The sequence below is a fragment of the Culex quinquefasciatus genome, chromosome 2 (genome assembly GCF_015732765.1).
Source record: "Culex quinquefasciatus strain JHB chromosome 2, VPISU_Cqui_1.0_pri_paternal, whole genome shotgun sequence".
Classification (NCBI taxonomy): domain Eukaryota; kingdom Metazoa; phylum Arthropoda; class Insecta; order Diptera; family Culicidae; genus Culex; species Culex quinquefasciatus.
In genome coordinates, this window is record NC_051862.1 from 5,315,443 (window position 1) to 5,327,784 (window position 12,342).

At 37.7% G+C, this 12,342-nt stretch overlaps 2 protein-coding genes across 3 annotated transcripts; one reads left to right on the plus strand and one right to left on the minus strand.

Annotated features, from left to right (window-relative positions):
• Positions 1-1,473: 1,473 nt before the first annotated feature.
• Positions 1,474-3,774, minus strand: LOC6050166 (esterase E4). The gene is made up of 3 exons (XM_001866784.2): positions 3,491-3,774; positions 2,161-3,437; positions 1,474-2,103 (listed from the first exon to the last, which is right to left on the minus strand). The coding sequence occupies exons 1-3, from the start codon at positions 3,677-3,679 to the stop codon at positions 1,842-1,844; spliced, it is 1,728 nt and encodes a 575-aa protein (XP_001866819.2). The 5' UTR covers positions 3,680-3,774; the 3' UTR covers positions 1,474-1,841.
• Positions 3,775-4,219: 445 nt separating this feature from the next.
• LOC6050165 (esterase B1) lies at positions 4,220-10,098 on the plus strand. 2 transcript variants are annotated; one of them, XR_005277869.1, is made up of 4 exons: positions 4,220-4,412; positions 4,467-5,713; positions 5,770-6,339; positions 10,016-10,098. XR_005277869.1 is itself a non-coding variant. In XM_038258334.1 (3 exons), the coding sequence occupies exons 1-3, from the start codon at positions 4,227-4,229 to the stop codon at positions 6,086-6,088; spliced, it is 1,752 nt and encodes a 583-aa protein (XP_038114262.1). In that variant the 5' UTR covers positions 4,220-4,226; the 3' UTR covers positions 6,089-6,430. The 2 variants fall into 2 exon arrangements, 1 of the variants encoding a protein (XP_038114262.1); XM_038258334.1 differs by lacking the exon at positions 10,016-10,098 and having other exon boundaries at positions 5,770-6,430.
• The last annotated feature ends 2,244 nt before the right edge of the window (positions 10,099-12,342 follow it).

Here is a 12,342-nt window from a genome sequence, read left to right on the forward strand (position 1 = left end):
AAAATGCTTATAACTTGAAAACGGTGCACCTTACCAAACAAAAATACTCATGTTCGATTGCAAATTGATTTCGCATCTTAAAATGTTATTTGAATTTTGTTTTATCAATATTTTCTTTTTTTTCCAAAATCCAAAAAAAATGCGAAAAGATGCCTTTTGAGTTTCTCAAAACATATTGTGACTAACCTTTTAATCTACAACTACAACTTTGCCGAGGAAACCAAATCTCATCTTCTAAAATTGTCCAATTAGAACAGCTATTTTCTGATAATGCCCCAAAACAACTATTTGAATTTTTGCTGCAAATTGGCCGTTCAAATTGAGAAAATTTGCTAAATCTTTCCCGAAACAAGTGTGGTGCTATCTTGCGCCTTGCAAAGGATACAGCTCTCTCAAAACCGGTTCTAAATAGTTGTGTGATGTTACTTTTCAGATTACCTCAAAATGATTATTAGTTACCCTCGAAATTACCACTTCAACCATGCAATTCTTAAAAATGAAACTTAATCAGTAGTTTTGATGAAAAATAAACCAGTAAGTGTAAAATAAGTTGAAAATACAATGTTTTTATTTCAATGTTTCGGAATAAAAACCAAAAGGGAAAAGAATTGGTTGACTCAATCAATGGAAAGTTATTTGGGGGTCCTACACACATGTTCTGTGAATACCACGATTGAAAAATAACGTATGTTTGTACTTAACTACTTAGTTGACAGTCTTTTAACAAATTTATGGTATGATTTTAGTTTTTAAGTATTTCTAGCTTGCAGGGGTAATTTGGTGGGGTATTTTGGAGGGTTATTTTGGATAGGTATTTTGGAGGGGTGTTTTGGGGTACTTATTCGCTAGGTTTTTTCATTCATCACGTATGTAAAGGAAATGTGTAGCTTTCGAAAAGTTCAAAATTAATTTGTTTTCTTATCCTTTTCAAGATAATTAATTCTTAATAACTTTTTTCTCATTTCCGATTCTCATCTAAATTTCAAATATCCAAAAAGTCTTTTTGTGCAGGTCATAACCTATTAAAAAGAGGGACCCCAAAGATCACCCATTATTCGCCACGTTCCGTCGCTTCCCGCTTTCAATTTCCTGTGCGCCCCGAAAAATAGGCCCCCGAATTATTTATTATCCTTTTCCGGAAAGCCATCCAAAAGATTATCGCCCCCCAAAAAGTGTGTCCTGCTCGGCCTTAATTCATCAAATATTCATCTCCCTTCCACGAACAACATTGACTGAGCGCGCGCGTTAACAAAAGTTTGAGTGCTTCCTTGGAGGAGGATACTTTGCTTGTTGCTGTTGTTGTTTTAATGCACACCACCGAAACATTAAAAGTTATACGATTCTCGGAGTAGGAATAAAAGCTCGAGCTTTTGCTGTCCTGTTTTATTGCCCTTTCCGCTGGAGTGGGTATCGCAAATGCGTTTGGACTTTGCACTGGGATGAAGAAATTCTTTTGAAGGGAAACCAAGAAGCTTTAAGTAACTCTAGCTTTTAATTTCATTAGACATAATTTTCTACACAACTGTTTTCCGACAAATTAAAAGCTATTTCACAAGGGTGCTGAAGGACTCTCCCGCAGCAGGGAAGCAGCGAAATGAACAAAAGTTACAGAGCAATTTATCTCACATTAGGTCTATCACGCTCGAGCTAATCCAGCATGTTTCATCGTTCAAGCACGTACGCGTAGCTTCCCGGAAGAATCCGCACCAACTTCCGACGAAAGGGATCAAAACCACCGCGCGCACTATGGCAACCAACGTGAGTTGGGGAGGGCTTTTGTAGTAGCAGCTTTGTTACGTGGAAGTGAATAATTTGATGCTGTGAAAAAGGTTTCTTCTAGTTTAATCATCTCCAATTACATTGTTGATGAAGCTGAGCAGATTATCTAAACGTGCTGTTTCGTTCTTAAGCTCGTCACACGTCGAGTAGTACAAACAGTCGTAAATCCTTTCCCACATGACAATGATGTCATTCTCGGAATCGGAATCCGACCTGATTTCGAACGTCTTATCAATGTTCAAATACGGTCGATGGGTTGAGTTTCCAGAGTTGTACGGAGGCCATACCAAGTTGGTCAGCTTGCTTGCTTTTGGAGTTGGGTTCCTGAGAAAAAATCATGATTTTGAATCTTTCAAACAACGCAAAATTATCACCTCTTACCCATATTTCACAAAGTTCGCCACCAGCTCGACGGTCCCCTCGTGAACCTTCCACTCCTGACGAAAATCGTCCCTCCCGTCCAGCGCTTCCCGAAGTTCGTGCGGCGAAAAGATGTAACCCAGCTCGTCGCCATGAACCGCACCGTACTTTGACCCGTTGATGCGGGTCTTGTAGAAGTCATGCTTGAAGTATCCGAATTTTCCGTCAAACTCAAACTGTGCGTAGTAGATTGGAGCTTGATTGTGCTCCGAGAGGTGTCGTAACAGTCGCTTCATCGGATAGTACAGGTTGGCGATGTTGGCGAGCTTCCGGTAAAAGTCCGGATCCTTGCTTAGGAATGCCTTGAACGCTACAAATCGCTTGATAGAGCTGTGAACTGGTTGCAGCGATTCGTGGGGGAAGTTACTTCCCATAAAGAAGAAGTTGGCATAGTAGAGAAGGAGTTCGAACTCGGTAGCGGTTTGTTCCATCAGAACCGGAATGTCACTGTTGCTGTTGTAGCTCAGAACTTGCTCGGTGGGTGAAACTGTTATGAACGCATCCGGATCATCTGGGTCCTCCAAAGTTGGCAGATTTCCTTGGTACGCCATCGTGCAGTACACGACGTAATCCTCGTCAGTTCTCGCGAAAAAGTCTTTGAAATCGATTTGCTCAAGTACCTCCAGTGATGTAGCGTTGAGTTTCGAAAGAAATCTCTCGTAACCTTCTCGATGATCGTAGTGCAGTGCCCACGGAGCTAGCATAGATCCACCGAGGGGGAATACCTGCTGGAACAGTCCTCGCGAGCTATCGGCGTACAAATGAAACGTGACGGATCCACCTCCGGCACTATGACCCATCAAGGTCACCCGTTGTGGATCACCTCCAAAGTACTTGATATACTTCTGGATCCAGCGCAGCGCCGTTCGTTGATCTTTCAAGCCAAAGTTCCCGGTAATGTTGAACTCCGGATAGCGCAGGAATCCTAGCACGCCCAAGCGATAGTTGATACTCACCACCAGGACTCCACTGTCGATCAGCAGATCCACTCCGGAGTTCATGTTCACCTGAGCTGATCCCACGATGAAAGATCCACCGTGAACGAACACCAACACCGGGTACTTGGACTCACCAAAGTCACTCCCATTTCCCCTCACCAACGGTGAGTAGATGTTCATGAACAGGCAATCTTCATCCCCGATGATCGCCGAGACGTTCCAGATGTTGTCCTCCTGAGGACAGATGCTTCCAGTTGTGGTGTAGTTATGTGGCCCTTCCGGATCGTACAGCACCGAGTTCTACAACGAACTCAATTTCAAGTTATGAACACCTCAACCACCCTCAAACTCACCCTAAACCTGCGCGATCCCGTCGGTGGCTCGGCGTACCGGACTCCCAAAAAGGAACAGAACGAAACGTTGGTAAACGTCGCGTTCACCAGCCCCACTCCGAAGCTGCTGGGGCTGAATTTGGCCACGCAGGGTTCGGTGGCGGCTCCGGTGGACAAGATTGCCACAAGCAGCGCCAGCAACGTGGTCATTCTGGCTGTGATTGCGTCCGCGGGACAAATTCAACTGATTGAGCTGCGTTGGAATTGGTGCCGTACTAGTTCAAGATCAGATTGATACGGGCGAATCGTTTGATCGAGTTTGGCTGCGGTATCAATTGATTTGCTTTAAATAGACATTTCGTTATTGTCTGGTTGAGATTCATGGTTTGTTTGGAGAATCAAATTCCTGAAATTGATTCGATTTCTGTAAAAGTCTTCAAATATTTGTAAGATAGAAATTCCCAGAACATCAATACACAAAATTTCCCATTAATCACCTAATGAGTCAAGTTCGACTCATTCATAATCGCTGATTATTCCAAACTTCAAACATTTGTCCAAATAAAGACTTTCATTAATGATTCAAATTCTCGGAAGGCAGACAACCATGCGTTGGCAAACAAATATGAATGGTCCCGTTTTTCATTTGATGGTCTAGATACCGATCATTTAGGTCGCTACCAATTGAGTGATTAATTGATATTGTGATAAAATTCGTTACCCGATACGATCAGTCTCCGTTCAGCTATTGGACGGAATGTTGCTGTTTCTGCTGCTGGAAGCGCTGAGCTTTAGCTCGGCCACCAAGAATCCCTGCGTGGTCGAGTTTGGTAGCAACTCCTCCGGAGTTGGCGTGTTTGACGAAACGTTCTCAAGCACTCCGCAGTGCTCGTACTATGGAGTTTGTTACGCGGAAGCTCCCGTTGGATCGTTGAGGTTTATGGTAAGTCGTTTTTTCTGTGTACGTATTGCTTTGACAAGGAGATTTAATTGATAGAATCCAGTTCTTCACGACCCGCGAGGACCGCAGAATTACACCAAGCAGGGTACCATGTGTCCGCAGATGAATACTCACAACGGAAGCATCATGGGCGTTGAGGATTGTCTTGTGATGGACATCATTACGCCGTTTGTACCAGGACCATCAAAGCCAACCAAACTCCCGGTTTTAGTGTACATCCACGGTGGATCCTTCGTGAATGGATATTCCGGACTGGGTCTCTGGAAGGGTGCCGATCTTCTAATCGATAAAAATGTCATCGTAGTCAGTATCAACTACCGCCTTAAAGTTCTAGGATTCCTTCGCCATCCTGAGTTCAACATCACCGGCAACTTTGGTTTGAAAGACCAACGAACTGCGCTGCTGTGGATCCAGAAGTACATCCACCTCTTCGGCGGTGATCCCACTCGGGTAACACTCATGGGACACAGCGCCGGAGGCGCCTCGGTGATCTACCATCTGTACGCCAAGACTTCTAAGGGACTATTCCAGCAGGTGATTTCGCTCGGCGGGACTATGATTGCCCCGTGGGCGCTGAACTACAAACCGCAAGGAATCACCGCGGAGTTGCTGCGGAGATTGAACGTGACTTTGCTGGAGGAGCTTCAAAATATTGACTACAAAAAGTTGTTCTTCGACGATCGGTTCGATTTCAGCTGGTACTTCACCATGATACATGACGGATTCGTTCCAACGCTGGAAGATCCAGACGATCCAGAAGCATTCATCACAGTACCACCTCATACGCTGATTCTGGACAAACCGGCCAGCGATGTCCCGTTAATAGTAGGCCAAACCGCTACCGAGTACAGGTTGATGCTGAAGTACCTGGAGTTCTTCATAATGGGTAGCTACTTCCCGCACAAATCCTGGCAGCCAATCTACTACGACATTGCCAAGTTAGTGCAGAGCAAGATCAACGCTAGTGACAAGCCCGATATCATCGTACAATTGGCCAACCTGGCCAGTGGATATTACCCGGTTAAACGAACGATCCAGCATCTGGTGAGTCAGAGCTCATCTCCCGTGTACTACTTCCAGTTTGAGTATGAGGGACGCTTTGGATACCTGAAAAGGGATCAGAATCAAACCAACCAGCATGGAGCGGCTCACGGCGATGAGTTGGGGTACATATTTTCACCACTTGTGGAGGATGAAGCAGTTGCTGATCGGGAGAGATTCCGGACTGAGTGGAGTGTCCACGAGGAAACTGTTCAGTTGGTGTCGGATTTCGTGAAATTTGGGTAAGTTTCAACGAAGTTCATGAAAAAAGTTGACTTAAAACTTCAATATCTTCCAGAAATCCTACTCCTCAAGTGGATATTCAACCCAATCTAGTTTGGCCACAGTACAGCGAGAGCGATTCAACCGATCGAAAGTATTTGAACATCGGACAAAATTTGGAAATAATCCCAGATACTGACTCTGAAGACGATTTGTTCAACTTTTACGAACCAATCTATGAATGTTTGTACTATCACAACTGTGACGAAGTGGAAGTGATGGTGAAGAGCATGAAGAGAACTGAATCAAGTCAGTTTGATAACATTGTCAAAATGATGTGCAAAAATGCTGGTAAAAATGGAGCTGAGATACCTGACATGTGCTATGCATTTTGAGCAAATTTCGCTTCTCGAAGCCGTATGGAACAAACTACCTCAACTCACTTAGATTACAATTATCAAATAGCTCAAAAATACATTTCTCAACTCTAGATGGTGTCAAACAGCACGATTTCTCCATATGTTACAAATTTCCCGTTTCCCCAAAAAGCAAAAGTTCGTGATATGTGCTTGCAGCATATTCGGGTCAAACGAATAAACCTGGGGCTCTCCCTGGAAACTGGCGATAATGGCGAACACGTTTCCAGGTAAAGCTTTAGCCTCGTTATGTGAACAACAGTGCTGAAAAGTTCATCGCCAATAAAAGCTACTTTATTAGTGGGTGACACCATGCAAGAAGTCGGAAAATTGGCTACCACTTTTATAACATTCTTTATCATCACTCTCCCCTCTCCCTTGTGGAAGCTGTCTATGAACCCGTGAATCAACTAAATTGACACAAAAGGAGCATTGCGTGGGGGAATCCATCTTCACCCACTTATGCCAGATTTTCTTACAAAAGAAGAAAATAAAATCACTAGAAGAAAAAGCTCCATCCATCTTCTGCCAACATCCGCAAGTTCTAATTTGCAACCCAAATCCGCAAGCGCTACGATGCGATGCGCTGGCTGGCAGCACTGCCAGAGGAGGGAAGGTGATCCACACGTGGTGGATCGGTGAAAAGTTACACGAGAGAGAACATGAAGGATAACGATAGTCCGGGATCGGACGAAATTAATAACCGACCTTTCGCAAAGAAGGGGAGTGTGGGGTCAAGGTTTGGAATTTGAAAACAGATGAAACCTTACAAGGAATCATGCAATTAACTGAAAAACTATTTTTGATTCTCAGGAAAAAAAACCTTGCTTTCATTCATTTTTAACTTTTTTTGTGAAAGTAATGCAGTTTTACAACAAAATTGAAAATTGATTATATTTGTATTTTGGATAAAGCTCAAACATTGGAGGGACTTTCCTAGGTCGAAAGAAGCCATTTTGTGTCATTGGTTCACCTCCATACATTTTTAGCAGCCGTCCAAACAATAATGGTACGAAGATATTCGAAAATCTATATAGGAGGAATTTCCTGATCGATTTAGTGTATTCGGAAAAGTTGGTGGTATTGATGAGCACTATCAAAAACTAGGTACAGGGAAAATTATTATTTCCAATTTTTTTATTAACTTTTTTTTTTGACAAAAATATCTTTTCCCAATACCTGTATTTGTTTGTTATCTTTTAATATTTTTAATACGCTTCTGATTTTTTTTTTGCAAAAATAGACACTCAATTTGTCTTTTTTGACTTCAGTTTCTAATGTAAAATCTAATTTGCAATCGAAAAGAACTTAGCAATTTTCGGGATAAAGCCACTTAAAGTTTTTAACCTAAATAACGAGTAAACAAAATTTAACAAAAGAAAAACATTTTCGATTATTTTAATGCTTTACATTTTAATAATAGTTCTGATGACGTTATTTGATGTAATGTATTTGTAAGTATTTATAAGTATGCGGAATGAAAAAAAAGCTTTCTAAAATCATACATATTGTCAACATTTATAGCAGTTCCAGTAAGAAGGTGTTGTTGGTTTTTGATATAACTTTTGGTTCTGGCTAGTATCGATAATATTAAAAAATCAAGAAAAAAACAGTTTGATCAAAGTCTGCTGATATTGATTGTTGGCCTCATAAAATAAAGTTATTTCAAATCTAAATTTTGAGAGATCATTATTTAAAACTTTTTTGCATATCAACAAAAAAACGATGCAAAATCATTAAAAACTCAAACAGATGCTTCAATATTTCAAACAAATACATCAAAGAAATATTCGTCTTAATTTTTTCTAATTATTTTCGAGTAAAAAAACTTAACCCAAAGGTTTCTAGAATCTTTTATTACTTGTCAGTCTGCCAATTAATTGCTCAAATTACTAGTCCTGATTGATTAATAAAATTTATTACTTTTTAACTTTTCACTATAATGATTATTAAATATTTAATAATAAATAAATTTAAATATTAATTCCTACGGTTCTAAACTAACATATTTATAAAAAGATCATTCAATAGCTCTGTCAAAAATAAAACTTAATAAAATAAAATAAAAACACTCATTATCAAGCAAAAGACAGTCAGTATTGTTTTGTTCATAGTCTTAATTTATGCATTTTAATTTATTTTTTATGCCAATCTGGATGTTGTGAAATTTGCGCATATTTTTTTATTGCAAATAGCAGAATATTTCACAAAATTTTCATGTTTACACATTGAAAATTTCCTCTTACTGGAGGGTGCTGAAACTTGGGCAGTTTATTGCTAGTCGAGTGCCATTGAAATATTGAAGTTGTTTGAAAAATGGCCCCCTGATTTTCGAGTCAAACATAAACATCGAAAAATAATTGCAGCGGCTCTTCGTTAAAACTCTAAAATTCATCAAAATAACATTAAAAATTATTTATTTTTTGAATCATTGGTTTGACATTATTTTGTTTGTTTCTTTTCTCGAGCATATTAAAAACCCGTTACCAAAAATACGGATAGTGAGTAATTTGTCATTAACATTGGATTCAATTTCACCATCTGAATATTAGTCAGTTTTAATTTCACTGAGTTTGATTTTTAACAATAAAACACTTGTCTCAGAAATAATTGGATTTTTTTCAGTAAAATAGTTTAGCTCTTAAAAAAAGCGATATTACAGGACTGTCAATTTCTGTAAATTGTAGAAAATATATTTAAAAAAAAAACTAATTTTTATTTTAATTGATTTTTAAATTGTTATCACTTGAAAACTTTGCTTTTATCAATGATGATTAAGTAAATTTTGGTTTTAAATATTTGATTCACATAAACTTCAAATAATTTTGACTTCCTATTAGAAGGAAAAGCATTAAAAAATAACCAAATCTAGTGTAGTTCTTGCAAAAAAAAATCATATTTCTCGACCTTTTTAAACATATAAAAAACAAAAAAAATTAAAATAATTTAATAAAAATGAATAGATTTTATAAAAATGAACAGATCCAGTCTTTTTGAAATCTTTGTGTGACACTCTTATTTGAAATAAAAAAGAAATACTGTTATAATAAATTATATATAAAAATCAAAAAGTTTCGTTTGAAAAATACAATATAAAATATTACTTTGATTACTCAAAATTACTTTAATTACCAATTAATTATTTTAAATTACTCTCATTACCTTATTTAAATTTTGCAACAATAAAAAAAATGTACTGACATAAGGATCTTGTTTCCCATTTTTTTCTAAATTCGAGGTTAAACATAAATGAAATACACGGCAAATGATTTTTGAATTCATCATGATAAAGAATGGTAAACATTAGAAAAAAAAACAAATTTAACCTAACATACTGTGGAAACAAGTAATAAACAGACATATTTTATACACAGAACTTTATTTTGAATTGTTCATTTTTTACTTATATTTAAAAAAATCTTTTTTTTTCATCTTATTAATATCAATGGCAAATTAACATTAAAAATATGCAGAATCTGTTCTTTAAAACTTACAAATGTTAAGTTTTACATTCTTAACAGTTTTAAAAGGAGAAATTTAGCCGTGTCATTTATATTTTTTTATTATTTGGCAGAGAGAAAGGGAAGATAATAATATAAAAAAGTTATACAAAATATACAAAATAATGTTACTATCACTGTTACAGTTAATAAAAAGTACATAAATTGCTTTTTTTAAATCCTTAGTCACAATTTTAGCTGTTCAAAATTTGAAAAAAAGTTTAAAAAAATGACAAAAAAAATGTTCTGAAAATAGAACAAAGATTAAAAAATCATTTTTGAATTAAATAAATTCTTGATTGATTATTTAGAAATTTAACGATGCAAAATGCATGATTTTGTGACTTTTTCTAGCTTTTGTTTTAAATAAATTAAGCGAAAACTATAATAAAAACTCTTCTTTCAGGCCATCCAAAATATTTATTTTGTTTTCACCTATTAAAAATTTCACCAAACAATCCTGGGTTAAACAATAATGGATACTTAAAGGCTTCTGGCAATATAAGATAGGTTACTTTAAAGAATCCTGACAATAGCAAAACTGTAGTCATGCTTTTAATAATTTTAATTTATATATTTTTTAAAACATGTTGTAGGGATCTTAACAAAAAATAATTGGAATAAAATTTGTTCCTCACTAAAACAACAATATAGTTTAAATCGGGAAAAGAAAATTCTTTCAATAATAATTTAGGTGTAACAAGAATCATTATTGGCCGAAATGACTCTTTAGCATATCAGTGACTTATTAAGAAATGGCAATTTTTGCGATTCGAAATGAAATTGTAACTTAACATCAATTTGAGATTTTAGAATACATAAACTCCAAGACTTATTTTCCACAATTTGCTCTACAATAATACACTCCCAGTCTTCAAGCTAACAGAGAGAGGAGCTCTTGTAAATTTGCAATTGCAATCGCAATTGCTCGTTTATCCTGCCGCTGCAGAACTGGTTTGTTCCTTCGACGGACCGGGCCAAAGCCAAGCAAAGCCAGAGCCGAGCCAGCTTGCATTTTCCTCCTTTTGCTCGGACAGCCAACATTTTTCAATTGCAAATTTTATTGCCTCTGTGCCAAGAAGGCTCCTCTCAGTATTCGAGCTTTTTATCCCCAGGAGACCCGACTTTTCCGCGGTGCCCACAAAGAAACCACTCTGAATAATTACTAACCACAAGGACTACTGCTTAACATAGACTCACCCTAACCCACACACCCACAAACGCAATCACGAAATCAAATCAACCCCACACTTTATTGAAATAGGACTGCACTGCATTATTGTTTGGGCAAACATCTCAAATTTATCAATTAAATCGAGAGAAACCTCCTTCCCTGCTCCCCCTCGGGCTAGCCACACGCGATCATCATGGTTAAACAAAAGCCCACAAAAAAGGGCGACCCAATTTGGTCCCAAATTTAAGCGAAATGTGAAAAGTTTCCGCTTTACGCCGGTCGACATTTGCACCAAAAGTCAGTTGGCGTCCAAGTCGGGTTAGACCAAAAGTTTATCGTACACAAACGGTCCGGGGGTTTTCCTTCGTGGAAGACGTCGGAAGAACCTCTCTCGTGGGTGTGGACTTTAGGGCTGGGACAGTCTCGCCCACTTTCACTGGGCAGTGGAGAGCAGCAGGAAGGAGGAAAACTGTGCCCCCGAACTTCCGTGTTATTAGTTCAGATTAGACTAACCGTAAAACAAAACGATAACAATTTTACAAATTGTCGGGCATAAATCCGGAATCCAGACGGAGGGGGACGGAATCAGGGTCCCGGAATTACGTGCGTCCCTGCTGAATAGATGGATGGAGAGAAACCCGCTTTTTGGGACAATTCTTGGCAAATCGGAAGCAACAGTAAAAGTTGTTGGATCTTGACGGGGGATGAGTTTTGGAGCCGGCCGTTGGGGATGATAATTTGAATGAACGTGAGGATTGGAATTGGGGTTTGTTTTGGTTGAACGATTGTATGTTCAATTATGGCTATGAGGCTTTAAAAGTACTTCTGTTCAGATTGACTTTGATTTGAAACAAAACTGAAATGATTTTTGTTAAAAGAAATCAATCAGTAACAAATGTTCAAATATCGTTCTTGGATGTAAAATCACAATTTACAATTAAAAAACTAATATATCTGATCACCAATCTTCTGCTAAAATGTAAGATATGAACAGGTTTGCTTATAAAAGAAAAACTCCTAACAAATTAAGTTGACGAGCATATGTTATTAATTTTTAAATATATTTGTGAATTGTAAATACCAACAGTTTAGGTAGCTACAGTAGATTGCGTAAAAATGGTAGTTGGCTGATCAGAATCATTTTTTAGAAAGATAATAGACTCAGAAAAAATCTGAGCAATTCTCTACCAAAACCGGAAATGGATTTTATTTGTATTTTTTGATTTGGCTCAAACTTTGTGGGGGCCTTCCCTATACCCAAATATGCTATTTTGTGTCATTGGTTCACCCATACAAGTCTCCATACAATTTTGGCAGCTGTCCATACAAAAATGGAATGTAAATATTCAAACAGCTGTATCTTTTGAGTGAATTTTTTGATCAATTTAGTGTCTTCGGCAAAGTTGTAGGTATTGTTGAGGACTTTTGAGAAAAAATAGGTACACGGAAAAAAAATTTGAGGATTTTTTTATCAACTTTTTTTTAAACTAAAACTCAATTTCCCAAAATACGTATTTTTTAATTTTCGAGATTTTTTGATATGTTTTAGGGGACAAAAT